The sequence below is a fragment of the Mesoplodon bidens genome (genome assembly GCF_964165515.1).
Source record: "Mesoplodon bidens genome assembly, chromosome: X".
NCBI classification, from domain to species: Eukaryota; Metazoa; Chordata; class Mammalia; order Artiodactyla; family Ziphiidae; genus Mesoplodon; species Mesoplodon bidens.
In genome coordinates, this window is record NC_138163.1 from 38,335,064 (window position 1) to 38,355,439 (window position 20,376).

Genomic DNA, 20,376 nt, shown 5'->3' on the forward strand with positions numbered 1-20,376 from the left:
TGAGGATTAAAGAGATCATAATCATAATACTACTACTTAACCACTTTATTGACCATTTAGAACCTGGTTCTAAGTCTGCACATTTGCTAATTCATTTATATTTGAATAAAGGACTTGAGAAAAATTGATGTTTTAACCCAGAAGAATGGACCCTACTGGGGAATTTCAGATACACCAGAACACTAATTGCAGAAATGTTTTGGGGGAAGGTGGTACTCAAGTGACACCTCTATGAAAGCAAATATTAGACACCCTAACATATAATGCTGGCCCTAGTATCCAAAAGTAACTATATAGAAGATTTTTACAGGAAGCATATACTTCTATCAGATTTTCACATCACTGATGACATTTCTAAAAAGGTGCTTATGGCTGTTTCCTCATTTATAATCCAGTCTCCAATAAACAACTGCAATGGGACAGACCATGGCAGTGAAGACAGAAATATGACCAAGCATTTCCCATATTACGAAGAGGGCTACTGAGCCAAGAAGTCCCAATTGTTGTTTAATTCAGAGTTGTTTCATCAGATAAGCTAAAAAAACATGGAGACGTTGAAAAACAAGTGCCACGTACTCAGTGTCTATTATGTGCCAGGTATTTTGTGCCTGGCACCACACACACTTTATTTTTAACCCTCATGATAACCCTGCAAGGTGAAACATACTTGGCCTCATTTTACAGATGAGGCAAATAGTTAAGACAAATTGAGTATCTTGCCTAGGGTCACATAAGTAAGTAAGTAGCAGAGCTATGATTTAAGCCCAGGTAGGTCCAATTCCAAAGTCCATGCTTTCTACTAAACCTTGAGACTTCTCTCATTTTTTTACTAACTGGGCATGCTGGAACATGAAAAATACAAGTGCTTTGTTTGTTACTTAATCATCTCGTTTAATCCTCACCACAACCATACGAGGTAGGTAGGGATATTTACCACTATTTTACATATGAGGTAACTGAGGCACCGAGAGACTAAGGAAGCCTTTGCTAAGGTCACACACAGTGTGTGATAGTCCTGGAATCTGGAATCTGGAATCTATGCTCTTAACACCTATGCTGTAGAGTAGTGCTGTCCAACAGAAATATGATATGAGTCACATGTGTAATTTTAAATTGTCCAGTAGCCACATTAAAAAGTAAAAAGACACAAGTGAATTTTAATTTATTTTACTTACCCCAATATATCCAAAGTCTCATTTCAACATAGAGTCAATATAAAACAATTGAGATATTTTACTTCTTTGTACTTAGTCTTCAAAAGCCAATGTGTATTCTATATTTACAGGAGATCTGAATTCAGACTAGCTACATTTCAAGTGCTAAATGGCCACCTGTGGCTAATAGCTATTGTATTGGATTGGGTAGCTCTAGATCTTGACATAGAGGCTAAAGATTGAATAGAAGAAAGAAGAGGAGCTTTGGTTTTCACTGACCTGCAGATGTGTCCTCAAAAAGGTTTTCCTTTTGGTATACTCAAAGTTGTTTCTCATCAGAAGATACAAAAGTGCAGAGGCTTCATTCCTGGTTGAGCTAATCTTTGATGTGCAGCATTTTAAAACCTCATAGCAAAATGCAGCACACATGTTTACCCTTCCTTTGAAAAAGGCTGAGGGAAACTAAAGAACAGGAAAAACATAAATAAGTATCTGAAAACCCAATCATAAAAGTCAACCAACTATCAAGTGCCTACTATATTCTCACCTAAAACTATGCTGGGTGCGTTGAGGATACAACATCAACATAAGGCTAGGGCTCCGCTCTGGAGAACCCAAACTAGTTAAAAACATAAAGACCAGCATGTATTAATGACAGAACAATGCAAGTCAGTATACAAGTCTCTACAAAAATGTGAGGTACTGACTCTAAGTGCTACGGATCTAAGAAGAGCTCATAATGGTCTGGAAAAGAAGATAAGTAGGTTCTCAGTAATATGTATTAAATTAATGAATGACTGAAATGATGAATGATTGATGGGTCTCAATTTGGGCCTTAAAAATGGTTCGGACAATCTGCGTTACTTACTCTTTTGCTTTATATTGAAACAGTTCCTTATATTATGAACTTCCAAATGCTGAGAAAATTATACCAGGAATCTATTCAGCAAATAAAGTTGATCTTTAAACAAAATGAGGTATAGATGAAGTGTACACACACAAACATAAACATGTGCATCCTCTATTCATAAACTGTTGATCAAAATACATGTTGGCATAGAAAAAGAGTAAAAAAAGTGACTAATTCTCAAAACAGGCAAGTGGCTGCTACTTTGAGAAATGTATTCACTCTGTTTGTGGAAAATAAACTATACATATAACATAGGCTTATTACAATCTTCCATGCTTACACGTCTAGGCAAGCAAGTAGTAAGCTGCTCCAGGGTACACAATGGATGTTTTTCAGGGAGTGTGAAGCTAGAGGGCCACCCTTTCAAAATTATTTCTTGGGGATATTGAATTTAAACCCATATTATAGGAACCTATCTTCTTTTTATCACCTTAACACCAAGTGCAATGTTATGCAGATAATGAAAGTTTAATAAATGTTTTCTAGTTGGCAATTGAAAGATCTCATCAATAGTCTCACCGGATTAAACCAAAGCTTGTTGGGCAAGATACTCTAGTACGAAAATAAAGGAAGGGAAAGCATAGCTGTAGTGTAGTTAATCCGCTATAAGAAGTCTTCTACTGGAACTTCCCTGGTGGTCCAGTGATAAAGAATCCGCCTTCCAATTCAGGGGACGTGGGTTCGATCCCTGGTCAGGGAACTAGGATTCCACATGCTGCAGGGCAACTAAGCCCACACACCACAACTACTGAGCTCATGCGCCTCAACTAGAGAGTCCATGTGCTGAAACTAAGACCCAACGCAGCCAAAAATAAATTAAATAAATAATATTTTTTTTAAAAAAAGGAGACATTAATGTGACATCTCCTGACTTAAAAAAAAAAAAGTCTTCTACCTACATCACTTCTCTGAGTGGGCAATGACCAAAATCATCAATGACCTTGTAATTGCCAATTCCAATGGACTCCCTTTCCACCTTATCTTATTGGAACACTCTGTACTGCATAATAATGCTGAAACTCTTTTCTCCTTCCATGATATCCTTCTCTCCTGCCTTTCTTCCTGCTTCCGTGACTGCTCCCTCTCATCTCCTCTATAGATTCCTCTTCCATCCCCTTCTATGTTGTTTTTCTCCCTACACTCCAGCTAAACTGGGCCTTGCAGTTCCCAGAATTTCAAGCTCTATCCCAACTCCAGGCCTTTGCATATGCTTGTCCTCCCTAGAATGTTCTTCCTTACGCTTTTCAAACAGCTGGCACCTTTTCATATTTCAGGTCTCATTTTAAAAGTGACAAACCTATCTAAAGTAAGGTAACTCCCACAAATCACTATTCTCTATCTCAACACCTTGGTTCCTTCCTAGAACTTGTGACAATTACTGTTTTACTTACTTGTTTATTTTCTGCCCCATCCTCCTTGCCCACTGAAAGCTTCATGAGGGCAGAGACTAGGCTTCCAGGCTACTTTTTAAAGAGATTTCCCCCTACCCGAAACAGTTTTCTTAATAAAAATCTAATTATGGTGCTTTCATGCTCCCTGATGCCTAAAAGATGAAGTCTAACTCCTAAGATGAGGACATAATCATCTGGTCCCCATCGACCTCTTCAGTCTCATCTCTTGCTGAGTCCATACTAAATCCTAACTCCAGTGCTGCAGAGAAACTTTTGCTAAATTAGTGTTTCCCGTCCTTCTCCTGTTCACCCTCAGTTCTCTGTATAGACTTCTTTTAGCCTAATGGTATTTGTGGATGTGCATCAATGTGTGTGTGTTTCCCTCTACTGGACACTAAGTCCTCGGACTGTATCCCTGACACAATATCTGACACCAGTAAGTACCTACCCAGTAACTGTTTGTTAAATGAATTATTTCTGAATCTCTTTCCCTTAGTTTCTCGTAACATGCTTGCACTGAACTCAGTTTTCCATTTATTTCTTTATTCAAAAAATTGTATTAAAGGATGGCAATTTAGGGCTTCCCTGGTGGCGTAGTGGTTAAGAATCTGCCTGCCAATGCAGGGGACACGGGTTCAAGCCCTGGTCTGGGAAGATCCCACATGCCGCGGAGCAACTAAGCCCCTGTGCCACAACTACTGAGCCTGCACTCTAGAGCCTGAGAGCCACAACTACTGAGCCTGCGTGCCACAACTACTGAAGCCCGCATGCATGGAGCCCATGTTCCGCAACAAGAGAAGCCACCACAATGAGTAGCCCGCACACCGCAACAAAGAGTAGCCCCCGCTTGCCGCAACTAGAGAAAGCCCGCGTGCAGCAACAAAGACCCAACACAGCCAAAAATTAAAAAAATTTTTTAAAAGAACGGCAATTTAAAAATAAACCTTCAAGATCACCTAATTTCTCTATCAGTTAAACCCTGTAAGTTGCCATACAAATAATGACAAAAAAGTTTTCCATGCTCAGCTATCCTATTACACAAATCGGTTAACTGAATTTGTCTTGTTGGAGTTACACATACCAGAGTGGAGGCCTAGACTGTGCCTTTCCATAATTTTAACTCCATCTTGGTTCCTGATGCTTTTAATTATGTTTAAAAGCTACCAAAACCAGACCAGAAATAAATCTTTGCTATCTGTTTCAGTCATATTTATTCCTAAAAGCCTAGTCTGAAGTTTTAGTTTAGATGAGGTAAGTAGCCTGAAAATTTAGAGCCCACCGATACAATTTGTACTGAAAGGAAGGATTCATTCATCTGAACATGTATTGAGTGCCTACGATTTGCAAGATATCATACAAGGCCCTGGGGTTATAAGACTTGGTCTCTGCTTTCAAAGTGCTTATACATGAGTACCCTCACAGCTTATATATCTTCAGCATGACAGTACTTTAAAAAGAAGCAAAAGAGAAGAAAAACTGGCAGTTGGTAATTTTAAAATGATACTCTTCAGAAAGGAATGACAGGACAAAATAAAAAGCACGTGCTGATTTTAGGGAATGCCTGGTCAGGCTCTCTCTACGTATTTTGCTGTTCTAATATTTACAAAGGCAGGATTTAATGGCTTCCTTATCTGAGGTTTGGAGAGGTCTTCGCAATGATCCCTGTTCCCCCCTTTCCTTCTTGCTATGAAGCAAGGCCACTCGCAGCCACAAAGCTCTGCTCTTACCTTACTAATGAAAGCTCGCAGTGAGGCAAAGACATGTTTCAGCGACACTTCAGATTGCCCATTTTTAAGAAAAGCAAGATGAATATCAAATACTTTTTTCATTAACGGGTTGTGGCCATCATTATTTAAAAGTTGGCTCTACAAAACATGAAAAAAAAATTTGTAGAAATAGTTTATGCCGCTCCCCCTAGAATGAGAGAACGGGCTTTACCAACAACCTGTTTATCAAACGACTGCTTGAAAAGTAACAATAAAAAGTTTAACATAATCTAAAATCATCTGTGCCATCTTTCAACTTGGAAATCTCAAAATACTATATAAACTACATCTATACTTAATTCCATAATTTTAAATAGATAAAAAAAATCTTTTTCTAGTATAACACAGCAAATACAGAACTAGTATGGGAAGAGTATTTTCTATTAACCTAACCATATTGCTCCTCAATTCAGAAATCAGTAAATTAAAAATGGATACAAGGTAACCAGCCTTTGTATTTCTCTGACAAAGTAATATAAGAATTAAGGAAAACATCAATTCCATTTTAAAAGTCCATTATCTAATTTGTTTTTAAGTGTATGTTTAGTATAAGATATCTTTAGCCACTGGTGACAAATTAAACCCTCTATGAGTAGAGATAATAACAGGGATCACAATTGAACAGACTACATAAATTGTTTAAATGTTCCTTGCAAATAGAGATATAAGAGAAACAACAAATTGTAGAGAAATATCTATTGGTTTGTGAACATTTTAAAAAAATGCATTGGTTAACACCTCCAGCCCTGCTCTCCTATCCCTCAAGAAACTAATTACCAGGTTACAACTTGACCAAAAATAACAACAACGAACCAAAACCATATGCAAACCTGTAACAGATTTAATAGTAACCTTGATAGCCAGAATCCCTGAATGGTGTTTGATCTTTGTTAGTCTACTTCTAATAAGCATGGGGTAGTGGTTAGAAGCATGGACTATTGTGATAACTGGCCTAGATCAGAATCCTGATTCTGCTAACTAACCACCTATGTGACATTAACTTCCCTGTGAGCCTCAGTTTCCTCATTTTAAAATGGGAAAAATAACAGTATCTATATCACGAAGCTAGTGTGAGGATTAAAGGTGAGTTCACATTTGTACTTTTAAGTTTGTTAAGGTATAATTTACATACCACGAAATTTACCTATTTTAAGTACATGATTCAATTATTTTTGGTAAATTTCCAGAGTTTTGCAACCATTACAACCCAATCATTCCCATCATCTCAAAAAAGTCCTTAGTGCCCATTTGCAGTCCTCTTTTCCACTTCCAGACCCACAACAAAAAAGTGAGTTAATATTTCTAAAGCACTTAAGAATAGTGCCTGACATCTACCAAGAGATGTATGTTAAACAAATAAGAAGTATTTGAATAGGAGGAAGGAATACAATGCAAACCTTGAGACCAAATGTCTTACTTACTGGCACAATAAAAAATGAATTTGGGTTGCATTTAAATCAGAACTTAATACTTCATAAAGGGATTTTGCAGCCTATTTCTTATTAGTATCTAATTTGGTTTTCCCTGATAAGCCTCTTTGAAAAGCACAGGCCAGGTTTCCATAGAAAATCCAGAGGTCAGAAGCAATTAACTGAATTACTTAGAGAAGGGGGGAAGAAAAGAAAAAAAATCTGTATAACTCAGATGAAAAGCCAGCAAGAGTTTTCACTTTTGAGTTCTCCCACTACTGTTACCCTTCATTATAGTTATACAGTCTTTACTTTTCAAAGCACTCTCACGTCCATGATCTCATTTTACACCTTCAACAACCCTGCAAGATAATTGCTTTTAATTTCTTCTTATTTTTTTTTTAATCCTAGCAATGATGATTTGTGTCGAGAGGCAAGCATCTGAGAAAAACCACCAGGCACCTGATGAGGGAAGCCAGCCAGCCGGCCTGCCTGGACATCATCTGGCTTGACAAGATACCTCATCACAACGGGTGTTTGGATAAACTGACTCAATCATAATTTGGGCTAAAAATTACTGGATATTTTCATAAAAGTGTGAAAGAAAACTGTTTTTAAACAGGAAAATAAAAGAGAAGGGAAGATCAGGGCAAATTAGTCCAATCCTCTCATTTTATGGATGTGGCACACGAGTCTCAGTGATTTCCCAAGTTCACACAGGAGCCAAACTAGGTCTGCCATCCAAGTTTCCTGACTGCTCACTGGGGGCTTTTATACTATACTAAGCTTCGTCTGACTAATTAGTTTTTGCATAATATTTTCTTTGCAATGATACCAACTGAGTTCTAACTCTTCATGTTTACCTTGAAGCACTGGGTGAAAAATGATATGGTATCTAGTACTGTTAGGGAAACTTCAGTAGCAGTATTGCCTTCAAGAAGTGCCTGATGGAAAATGTCTGCTTCAGTTGTTGCAGAACCTGGGATTTAAAAAAAAAGAAAATTAAAACTGCCCAACACAGAGATTCACATAACAGTTTTGAATGATTTTCTCTCCCAAAGACTCACAGAGAGAGACAAACACAAAGAAAGCAGGCTTTCAATACCTGCAGACTTAATGAGTTTCACCGTATTTACTCCTTAATCAAATATGGTCTTGGTTAATCAGTTCCACTAATTTTTTACTTCAGCTCTGTATCAACAGCTCTGCAACAAATAATTAAGTGCCCACTTCTTTGGAGACAAGATTTCAGTGATGAACTATGGTGATGTAACCAGGAAATAACGCAGGAGGCATTTTAGGCTGTGCTGTTAATTATGTGTGCAAAAATGAGAAACTCATAGAAATGCAGCTACATTACATACAGTGGCGCCCTATGGCCAGATGTTTTCAATGATGCCAATGGATGAGACGTTTTTAAATCAGAAGGAAAACAAAGCATCTGGGTCAACTGAAATACATAGGTTCATTATACTGATATTTTTACAAGTGACAAAGAGCAAAGCTGAAGGCTGTAAGACTTGCATTTTTTAAAGGTCTTGACTCTATTAGCTCAGGTCCATCTGCTCAAGACATTTGTTTTTATTATTAGCCCTTATCGCAAAGCCAGTTCTGCTGGCTTCCTTTTATGCAACCCCCAAAGGACTATATGGAAATGAACGTTTATCTCACTCTTTGACTTTTTTATTAATATTTGTTTTTCAGAGGATAGTTTCCATTTATATAACCCTGTAGCTTCCTCCTTGTCCTATTCGACTTGTCAATACTTCAACCTGTGTGAAATACATCTTTGTCAATATACTACTTACAGTTCTTTGATTTCTGCGGTCAGCTCAGCATGGATAATCCCTTAAGATCACTGAATGAACAATAGTAACTCTAAACAAATATTATACATACTATTATATTAAGATACCGTTATTTGCATTAAAGTAGGAATAAAGGATACCGAATGTAAAATAATATAAGAACAATAATTCAAAGGGAAAATTAACTTCCTTGATATTGAACTAAGAAAAAAACCCATCATTACCTAAAATTGCTGAAAAATCCATGCATATTTTATCATATATTCACATATGATGAAATGACTGTTCATAAACAGAGATATGCAATTGTATCTATGTATGGGAAATGATTACCAACTGTACTGGAGATTTAAGCCAATACTTCTTTAAGATTAAATAGTATTAATATCTGTTTCAAATGGGTACCCTACACACATTTTTCACTTACTGTGATTAAGTGTAAATGAACTTTCCAGGCTACTAAGATGCTGAAGCCGGGCCTGCATTATTCCTGATTTGTTTCGAAGAGCTGGCATGGTTTGCGATTTTCGGTCTATTCCAAAGTGTTTTGACATCCAGGCATCATGCACCCTAAAATAAATGTTAAAGTTAGGAAATGGAGCACTCTGAGAATACATCTCAACGTTAGATTTCTTAAACTAATAAATGACTAGGTTTCCACATAAACGCTGTGTTATGCTCAGTATTTACTTGGCTTAAATGAGGCATCACTGGAAATTGTATGAAGCTTAATGTATATTTAAAATAGCTTATACTATACGAATACAAGTAATGAATTTAGAGTTTCTTACTTCCCTTCTTCTCCTCAAAAATATCAGAGTAAAGTAGACAACACTCCAATAAGATCCAGTCTTTTCTCAGGAGGTAAGGAAAGGCAAGAGTCAGAGAAAACAGTGAGAGGGATACTTGGAGTTGACGTAAGGTGGAAGAATTCCTGGAGTTAGATGTTTAAGAATGAGTGCCTACCTAATCTGTTTCTGGACCCAAGTTAAACTTGGAGCAGAAATTTTTACTCTATAAACATGTCTATTTGCACATTTTTCTTTATTTTCCTTTAATTTTAAGGTTCCATTAAAAAATTACAACCAGGTAATACAGGAATTAAGGAAGAAAAAGAGTTTTTCTATCCTCTAATAAACACAGAGGGCGGGTCAGCAGAATCTTAGAGGTTAAGGTTCATGGTGGTAGTTACCATACCAGTTCTAAACCAGTTCCCAGTGCTGGGAAGACAGTGGAAATTATCCCATGAATTATTAGGATGTTCCAGAGACTCAGCAATAAACCCCATCCAAACAGCCTCTTCAGTTTTTGGAAGTGCCATGGAATTTACTTTAAAAAAGAATTCTATTTGAGCTCCTTTAATGACTAACTCTACCCCTGAAATATATCTTATTGAAGTAAGCAAGTAATCTTTTCCTTACAGTTCCTCAAACATTTTCTTAAGTATTTATTTCACTAAGACTTACACAGCGAAAAGAAGAAATAAATAATATATAGTGCATGTCCCAATTGCTGTTGGGGATTTCTATTCACGTTAGTAACTGAGGTGAGTATTGATAGGTTGTAGATAAAGGTACAGATCTTACAGTTGTCCTCACTTTACGATTTCCTGCCTTCCCCTTGATCTAGCCCTTTCTCACGTCCTTCAGAAGAGACAAGCATCTGTTCTAGGATTAGAACAGAAACTCTGCATATCAGTCTAACTATTACCCTCTGGAAAACTTAAAAAATGTTCACATCAGATTAATTTCAACTTTGAGTTGAGACGCATTAAATAAATCATGGGTATCTTAACATCAACTCAAAATAAATCATCTAGGTTATACATGGCATAATTAAGACTGTCCTCTGTTGGAAGAGAAGAAAAAAAGTGGAAATTGCAGTGCTATGGGAATTACCTTGCTATGTTTCTTTTCCCCATATATCTAAAGTGAAACAAACATACTCTAGAAAGAAAAACAATAGCATGTTAGTAAGATATTACCATACTTTGCATTTAACAAGTAATATTTTAAAATTTCCTGTGTCACAAAGAATGACCCATTTAAAATCATATTACAATAATATGTTTTGGTATACAAATAACTACTTGCCATATTATCTTTCTACATTTATTTGCTACAATTACATCAAAACCAAAAAGCTCCATGTCTTCATATACAATTCTAATGACATATTTTTAAAAAAACCATCAATGCAAATCATCCCTTGTGCTTTATAGTGTGTATCACAGCAAAGGTCTCTAGCACAGTCAGTAACACCTAAAAAGGTTCTTAAGCCCTAAAAATTGGGGCAATTGCTAAATTTTTTATAATGGCATTAAAATACTTTCTAGTATGGAAAATCTCAAACACATACAAAAGTGGAGAGGACAGCAAACTAAATCCCACATACCCAGCACCCACCAGCTTCAACAATTATCAAGTCATGGCCATTCTTAACTTATACCCCAAACAGGTCCCATGCTCTCCCTCCACACTCCCTACCACCTTTATTTTTTTAAAGTAAATCCCCAACATCATATATTTTCATTAGTAAACATTTCAATATAATTAGAGTGGTTTTTTTAATCGTAACTTTTATTTGCTGACATTTTCTGCAAAGTTTTGAAAGACTTTACTAAGTTTTTATGCATAGATTACCCTCTTTGTGTTTTGGTAGACACACACGATATCATATATGTGTACTATTTATTTAGAAATTTCTTACATTTCATTCTAATTTTTCTTTTAGCTTTCAATAATGACATAAAAATAGCTCAGCATACAATATAGGACAATTTCCAACCTCCACCTAGGAAAAAGGCTAGATGTTTTTCCTTAAGGACCTTGCAATGGAGATATATATATGGAAATATATATATATGCATTTCTGAAGTGGGTAGAATTACTCAGCTCTTCATAAGAGTACAAATTCTAAATTCCAACATTTAAGCTGCTCCATTAAGCCAGCATCTGCTCTAAATGAATGATTTAGAACAGCTGATGCCACTTCCAGTTTTCCAGATCACAGAAAGACTCCTGATGGTCTGCAAGGATGCACTATTATTAGCTAGAGTTTTCTATAATATCACAAGTATTTCATCTCCATGTTTTTCTTCTATCTATGTGTGAAGAACCTGCACATCAGCCTCTAAACTATCAAAATAGTTTAACATTTCCTACATTATTAACAAACATGCTGTTGAAAACAGAAAAGGGGTAATATTTTATTATGTATAAAAATTAAGCTCCCAAAAATAAGAGGAAATTTTATGAAAATAAGTTAATATAACTTACTCTAGAAGTATAAGAATGTTTATGAGCTCCTGGGGAGATACTTTATTCCAGTAAGTTAAGAGTGTATCTGAAAATGGAATGAATAAAGTGTTACATCTTGAGACAGCATAGATCTTACGGCAAATAGCGCAGTGAACTCCGAAGTACCAATAACTTAGTTTCAGCAACCATTAACTCACAGCCAATTCTGTCTCATCTATATCCTCTCCTCCTATCTCATCTCACTGCCCAATACCCACACTGTATTCTTTTGAATTAATTCCAAATATACCATTTAATCTGTAATTATTTCAACTTCAACAATTATTTTTATGTATTGTATAAATGTTCTTTTGGATGGCTTATCATCCCTGAAGACAGAGGAAGGGAAGTAGACCTGGGGTTTTTAATAAGCTTCCTAAAATTTTATGCAAGATGGTGCGTTTAAGTACATTTTTCGGAAGGTAGGGTCAAGCACCTTCACCTGCTACTCAAAGGGCTCTGCAAACCAAACAGTCTGAGAACTTTAAATTTTAGAGGAAGAGACTGATAACTTTCTTTTTCCTCTTTGCCTTTGGATTATCAACCGTAAAGTCCTGGCAATATACAAACATACACACACATTAATGGAACAACTATTTCAGATACAAAAGTCCCTTAAACCTATCACATACACTTCTCTTTTGAGCTGTTCCTCCCCCTTTTTTTTTTACTTCCAACACACGGAGACTTTTTTTTTTTTTTTTTGGAAAAGGGCTCTTTATTTTTTTTAGTAATTTATTTATTTATTTTTGCTGTGTTGGGTCTTCGTTTCTGTGCGAGGGCTTTCTCTAGGTGTGGCAAGCGGGGGCCACTCTTCATCGCGGTGCGCGGGCCTTTCACTATCACGGCCTCTCTTGTTGCGGAGCACAGGCTCCAGACGCGCAGGCTCAGTAGCTGTGGCTCACGGGCCTAGTTGCTCCGTGGCATGTGGGATCCTCCCAGACCAGGGCTCGAACCCGTGTCCCCTGCATTAGCAGGCAGACTCTCAACCACTGCGCCACCAGGGAAGCCCACGGAGACTTTTTTAAAAAGAAAAATAACGCCCTCACTTAACCTTCCATTCCTTTTTTATCCTGTTCCGATATAGCTAATGGTGTCAGCAGGTCCACTTCTAAATTTAAAAACCTGGTAGGGCTCGCAAAAGTAGGCAATGACGTAATGGCTTGCCCCGCGAGAGCCTCTGAAGATAGGGATGGACGACTGGGTAATGTTGGCTAAACGGAGGGGTGACAGGGAGGGAAGAGTGTGTGGGTTTTGACTTTATTTCCCCAATTTACTCAAGACCATGAGTATTGATAGTTTTCAATGTTTATAAAATACTGATCATCAGGAATAAAGATGCTAACATAAGGTCAAATTAGATTTGTTTCAAAAATAAAGTGAGCGCTGACTTCTGGTCCACCACCACCCCCCCTCCTCCGCGTTCGGGCGCTCTTCTGGTTCAGTGCAGCATGGCTCTCCCAGAAGTCACTGCGGTTCCAGTCTCTCCAGCCTCTTGTCACAGGCCGGCTTGAAGGCCTCATCTTCTGCGCACTGGCTCTTCCCGCCAAAAGGAGGCTCAGGTCTCCTTTCCGCCGTCAAACCGGGCCCTTCTGTCTACCCCGGAGCCATCCTCGCACCCGCCTTGTGCTCTGAAGCCTCTTCGCAGGTCTGTAGAAGGGGTGAAACTCTCGTCCCGTTCGCGGCCCAGCTCTAGTCAGCAGCCCTTCCACCATTTTGCCGGTGGCGGTTTGTCTCCACTGTTTCCCAGTCCGGGAGACGAGATGCAGGCGGGCAACGTGGGTGGAGGAGACAAGGGAAGTGGCCGGAGAGCTCCCTCAAGAGATAAAATGCAGGCCTGTGATTTGTTTTCTGACTCTGTTAAAAAAGCCTGGCTAACGCTAGAAGAGCTCCATGACAGGGACCTACTCTGTCTCCAGAGGCAACTAAGCAGTCTGAGGAGAGAGCGATTGGCAGACGGAACGCAGAAGGGCTCCACAGCCAAAATTAAAGAGTTGACGGAGCAACAGAAAATCCTGAATGTCACAATCCGTGACCTGCGAGATAAGTTAAGCTCCAAAGTATGTGACCGCTGTTCAGCGAACGAAAGGTACATCAAGATGCTACAGAAAGAATTTTACCGTATCCAACAACAAAATAAGAAGTTTATTGCTGTGCTCACAGCAGAAAGGAATAAATTAAAAGAAGAAAATGAACTGCTTTCTGCAAGACTAAAACTGAAGGAGCAACTGCTTCATCCTTCTAGTTCTGATAGTGATGACGACTTCATTCCTTGCCCTCCAAACCGCAAGCTAGTTTTTTCAGTCACTGAGCCTGCATCCGGATCTCTGATGCATCAGCCCGTCAGACTGGTAAAGCAATCAAATACTGAACAGATGAAATCTGGAGGCAAAAAGGAACAGCAACAGAGTTCCCAGTTTCCAATTCCATTTTATAGTGAGGACCTCCTTGAGGTGCCAGAGGCCCCTCTGGAGAGTTCCTCTAACAGCAGCCAGCCTGCCACAGGAAGCAGTGCCAACTGGAAGTCACTTGTAAGTTTTCTTTTAACATCTACACCTGATGCTCAAAGAGGGCATGGATTTCAAGGTGACTTCAGCCTTTCTGAAGACAGTCTTGGCAGTACAATAAAGAAACCGATCTTCACACAGAATACCTCCACACGAAAGCCTGAAGCTCAGAGTTACTTCTTTTGGAGCCCTTCCAGTATTTCTCCGGGAGAAAACCCACCTACTCCATTAGTATCTGAAACTTCAGAGGAAGATATGCCTAGTAATACTAGTTTATTGCCTCCTTTTACACAGAGAAAGGAAAAGTACCCTTCACATGTATCTTCTTCTGACTCTACATCTAGTGGGAAAAGATCAGTGACTGTTGTTGCTCATTACAAAACTGGATTTTTGGTGAGAGATAGCTGTAGCCAGACACCTTCCAATGAAGAGTTGACTGTGAGGAAGAATACTACTGAATCTACAGGTGCAGCGTATGGTGCTGATAAGCCACAAGGTGAGACCAAGAGTCCTATTTTGCAGTCTACAATAAAGAGAAAAGCCAGGGTACAGTCAAGAAGAAGGAGGTAGCTTTCCCTCTTCCTCTCTCTTAAGGAGACTGCTTTTCTTTTCCAAGAGGACAGTCTTGCTGTCAATTCAGACTGTGTAATTGATAACCCCTGACTCTGATACACTTCTCAGAATATAATATACAAAGCAATAAGACCTACACAAAAGTTGGGCAAATGACTAAGACTTTGAAACAGTGAATTATTGCCAATTAAAAAATTTCAGCTACAGAGAAGGAAACTCATTCTTCAGAATCCCTGTACTTTGATATGCAAATGTAAGGTCTACCATCTTTTTGCTGAAATTAAGTTGCTACTGTTTATGAGTCAATAAAAAGCCCAAAAAACGGAAAGCCAAGAGAAGACCTAAAGGGCGTGGACTGTAAGAGTTCAACATTTAAATGCATATAGAGTAACGAAAGTGAAGTATTTACTGGACTTGACAAGGTAACTAGAATACATTCATTGAGAAGGACCAAGAAGCAGATATTTTTCGGAATAAAATGAATATGACTTTACAGATACCATGCAGCATGACTTTACATTGGCAAAAGATAAAGAGGAGATGTGACTGTATACTAGTCATTAAAAATTTGCTTTTAAAAATCAAAAAGCAAGAACAGAAGAAGGAAAAATCTAATTAACAAAGATCAAATATTTAGCAAGCAAGGTCAACATTTATAAGATGAGGGGGAACTATGAAGTTCTCAAGAAACAAAGCAGTTATGGTTTTACCCATGACATGAAAAAAGCAGCCAGCGGCTTGTCACTGGTTAACACTGTATGTGGCATGTGGGCATGTGGGTGTGTGTGCACATGTGTACTGGGGTGGAAGAGAGGAGAACTAGTCAACGATGCATCTCCCTCTCCTCCTTCCTTCTCTCTCTCCCCCTACCACCCTCCTCCTTACTTTCCCTGGGCTGTGGTGGTATTCAACTACTTTTTTCTTTTTCTTTCCAGTTTTTTTTTTTCCATGTTGCCTCTTGGGCCTTAAAAAAAAAGACAAATTTATTGAGTGAATTCATGTGCCATAAAACTCACCATTTAAATAGTGCCCAATACAGTAGTTTATGGTACATTTAAAAACTTATAAAACCACCACAGTTTTAGAATATTTTCATCACCCTAAAAGAAACCCATACATATTAGCAGTGACTTTCTATACTCCCCCATTTTTCACCTTGTGGGGAGACAAAAACAGTGAGCTGTGGCTGTAGTTATTAACTGATCCATTACCTCCTGGAATGAAATAACCACCAGGGTTGAAAATGATTTCCCTTTACTGTTTTCCTTCCCCAAACATGGAGGCTTATCACATAGCCTCAGCAATCTTTGATGTTTACTCTAAATCATACATTCTTAGAACTTGAAGATTCTAGTTATTTAAACCTGTTTTATTAATATACTTTAGAATTAACCATTCATATCTAGCTTTTTATTTGTTTCAATGTTTCTAGTGAGTTAACTATGAACTTATTTTATGTTTTTATATGCTGTATTATTACAAAAAAGATTTAATATTTACTAAAAATGAAATAAAAAAATAGAAAATAAGTCAAATTTAACTACTGTATTATGATGATCAGAACCCAGGTGCTTTTATGTTCTTCATTCCTGCTTACTTTTTTTTTTGAGCAAAAACAGAAAAGGAAGAAAGGGGAGGGAATTGTGTAAACAAATGTGGTATTGGGAATAAGATAACCTTCTGGTTTTACTTCCAGAGGACATGCAGTTTATGAAAATCCTTTGGTTATAGTTTATCATACAAGGTAAAGAGGAAATGGTAATACTAGTTAATAATACAATTATACACCAAGGAGAAAAGAACAGAGCCTGGAAAAGAACCTGACACCATGCAAAACTGTATAATGGTACTGCAAAAGATAACAACAACATTCCTTACCCTCAAAGAACCCTTCCTGTCTTTTTGTTTGCTTCTGATTTTCCAAATCCTGGGTCAAATAGAAGCTAAAGTGTTAACTATGACACTGGTTATTGTTATTTTCTTCTGTTTATGGTGGTCATTTAATGCATTATATGCTCTGCATGAAAAAAATGTTTAGCACTTCTAAAACTATTGCCTCACTTTAGCAACTAATTTTTAAATTAAAAAAATTATTTCAAAGAATCAAACTTGTACAACCGAAATGAACCTATTTTAAGTTAAAATATGGAAACATTCTAAGGTCAGAGTCTTCAAAGTTCTGTTTCTAATGTGCATGTGTTCTACATGCAGATGATGGTCAAATATCTGTTGCATGAACTTGTAAACCTGTGAGGGTGGAGTACTGTCCACGATTAATATGCTGGTAACTCACCTTCAGAAATCATTTTTACTATATACAAATAGCACATCAAGAGGCTTCTGATTTCATACTGATCCAATCGGTTATACTGAGATACACTACTCCTTGCAGAACTCTGCCGAGTCTGTAATACAAAGATAGGACTTTTGTGAAACAATATTGGTACTGTAGCTTCCCATAGCCTTTAACTCAATAATTGTTTTAACCATTAGTCCTGTTTGGGAAAATTCTAAGCATAAATCCAAATTTTATATCACATTTGGAAGGTAAATGGGCTGACTCTTCTTTGCTACTGTACCTAATAATATCACTGGAAATTACCTTGCAGTCTTCATCAAGATATAGCCATGAATATACTGTGTATGTTTCATTCCCATAGGTCCTGTGTTTCAGTAAGAAAACATTTTGAATAATCATATGTGGCTATTCCAGGAAAAAATAGCTTTTACATCAAGGAGAAACTTAACTAAGGTACATCGAAGCATAAGAAGCATTTTAAACTCTTTAACTTCAATCTGTCCTTAGAGTTTATTAAAATCCAGCGTCTAAATAATAGGTCAGAAAATCTATCTTAAAAAAGGGGCTTGGGCTTCCCTGGTGGCGCAGTGGTTGGGAGTCCGCCTGCCGATGCGGGGGACGCGGGTTCATGCCCCGGTCCGGGAAGATCCCATGTGCCGCGGAGCGGCTGGCCCCGTGAGCCGTGGCTGCTGAGCCTGCGCGTCCGGAGCCTGTGCTCCGCAACGGGAGAGGCCACAACGGTGAGAGGCCCGCGTACCGAAAAAAGGGAGAAAGGAAAAGGGGAAGGGGAAAAAAAGGGGGGGGGGGCTTAATGACATTACAAGATAATTTTACTAAGGAGGACCCAGTAATACTTCAAAATTAGAGCCTCTACAAAGTAGTGATGTTCCTATTATTTAGTGACTTTTGTTAAAATATCAGTTAAGCATGACAAGATCTGACTTATTTGGGGATTTGTATGAATACAGCAATGACAATCTCCTAACGAATGTACCCTTGTTAGAAACCAATACCTTCAGCTGAGCTAACCTGGGCTGGGGATATATATTTACTAATGTAGGATTCACCAAGAACTTCTACTTGGAGCAAAACATCTAGGTTCTGAACGCTTGCTAGCTGTGTGACTACTGGCAAGTCATTTAACCTCTTTGTCCTTTATGTGCCTTACCTATGACAGTGTCGTCTTAATTGTAAATGGTGTGAAATAATAACCTTTATGATTAAATTACTAACTATGCAAAGACTCAATGGAACATATAGTCCAGTGGTTCTCAAGGGGTGGTTCCCAACCAGCAGCATCAGCATCACCTGGGAACTTAGAAATACAAATGACCAAGCCCCCAGACTGACGGAAACAGAAATTCTGGGGATGAGGCTCAGCTATCCATTTTTATAAAGTCCCCCAGATGCACCCTAAGAATGCCATGATCTAGGAGAAAAAGTGCCGGAATTTGAAAACCTGGGTTCAGGCCTGGCCCTGCCATAGTTGTGTGGTTGTCCTAAGTCACAATCCCAGTTTTAATTTGTAAATTGAGAGTTGGAATTTATTATTTTTATGGACCCTTCTAACTCTAATTTTATGATTCTCTGATTTTACGTAGCAGCGTGACAAGGCTTTACTGGTCTAAAGTGAGGTTTCTCTTGTCTCAAGGTGGACATATCCCAAACTTTAATGTCAGGCTTGAAATAATTTGTTGGAAGAGTTAGAGAATATATTGTGATTAAGTGATTCTGGGATGCTGAGATCATCAATTTGGGGACCTAATTTTTCTTCTCCCATGTTAATGTCATTACTCTATTACAAAAGAATAAAAAGCTGAATCCTGCCAGGGAGTGATTTAAGTGACAAGGTACATTAGGCATTTTAAACTTGAACCTTCCCTCTCTAGAACAGGTTTACAGAGTGCTAGGGTTAAAGGAGGTATTCACAGTTGGAACTCTTAAAGATGAATGCCTTATCCTCTATAAATAGTTTTAAAATATCCAAGTAGCAGCTGCCAGGATAGGAAGGAACTGCTACAACATCCAAGAATTATGGGATGCTTTTTACAGATCCAGTACAGACTACAGGAGAGTAGAGAGACCCCTATTTGCATAAAAAGAAAGACTGCTGTAGCTTAACACATCACTAGGGTTATCCTATATATTTAGGTTCTTACATTTTCACCAGTGCTGCCCTGATCTGGAAATCCTGTTGCTCCTTCTGGGATGAGGGAACCTCTCGAATCTTCCCTCTTAATTCCATGTCCATTTTGAAAAGACCCATAAGCTGGAAAAAAGCCAAGTCCTTGTTAACAACAGGAGGACCTGTCAAAAATATTTTTAAAACTAAGCACTGGGTTAATTTAAGTAAAGACATATTTTAGGAAATAGATCTTGGTCATCTAAAATGTGAAGTTTATATATTACATCAAAACACCATAAGAAGCCAAATAAAGGGAAAGCAATTTTTTTTCCTTGAAACACTTTAACATGTATGAAACTACAAGAAATTCCTTGCGAGTCATAAAATAAAGGCAAACAATTACATAATTTTATAGATAAGGAAAGTTTGGCCCAGAAAAAGGAAGTGTCTTGTCCAGGACTGGAGACAGAGGATTGGAAACCAGTGTTTTTCTCATTATCCTTTATTTTCTTAGTATACTAAGCTAAATTTTATACAAGCTGAGACAAGGAAACCTAAGCAAAGAAATGTGGCTGCAAATGTGAGTCAGATTTTAATTAAACTTTAGTAGAGATTGTGCTGTGTATAGTTTTTATTATGAAATATTTCAAAACTACAGAGAAGTATAGGGTACATTTCTAAACAGCCATGCCACGTATCATCTTTAAAGGACTTTTAATTACCGGTGTCTTTGTCAGTGCTCAGACTCCCTCTACTTGTAGGTGAAGCGAAGCCACATGCAAACTCATCTCTGGATGCCTGTAACACAGTGTGATACCTCTGTCATTTAAATACATTTGTACACTAGGATAAGAAATCGGAATTAACAATGAGATGGTACCCTAATTTTAAACAAAGCTCACTGTGAAAGTCTAAATCACATATCAGTATTGGTATTTAGGGGACATCTCTTTTAAAAATGGATCCTGGTACACTGTTACAACCATGACCTCTGGCAAAGTGACACAACTCTAGGTGGCTGGTAAAAGCTGCAACTGGTGTGATCTAAACATGGTTCCATTCTCCTCCTTGAAGCAAGGGCAATACTAGAAGGAGACGTGTGACCAGAAGCCCTACATGATCTTGAGTTGCAAAA

At 38.0% G+C, this 20,376-nt stretch overlaps 1 protein-coding gene across 2 annotated transcripts in view; it reads right to left on the reverse strand.

Annotated features, from left to right (window-relative positions):
- Positions 1-20,376, reverse strand: part of DOCK11 (dedicator of cytokinesis 11) — a 190,216-nt gene that overhangs the window by 39,562 nt on the left and 130,278 nt on the right. For both annotated transcript variants that reach the window (XM_081221679.1, XM_081221678.1), the window contains 9 exons: positions 19,964-20,039; positions 19,276-19,385; positions 17,111-17,222; positions 11,717-11,783; positions 10,337-10,384; positions 8,866-9,008; positions 7,494-7,609; positions 5,183-5,320; positions 1,434-1,616 (listed from right to left, as the gene is read on the reverse strand). In XM_081221679.1, the coding sequence (XP_081077805.1) occupies positions 1,434-1,616; positions 5,183-5,320; positions 7,494-7,609; positions 8,866-9,008; positions 10,337-10,384; positions 11,717-11,783; positions 17,111-17,222; positions 19,276-19,385; positions 19,964-20,039 (993 nt within the window). The remainder of the gene's footprint in view (positions 1-1,433; positions 1,617-5,182; positions 5,321-7,493; positions 7,610-8,865; positions 9,009-10,336; positions 10,385-11,716; positions 11,784-17,110; positions 17,223-19,275; positions 19,386-19,963; positions 20,040-20,376) is intronic.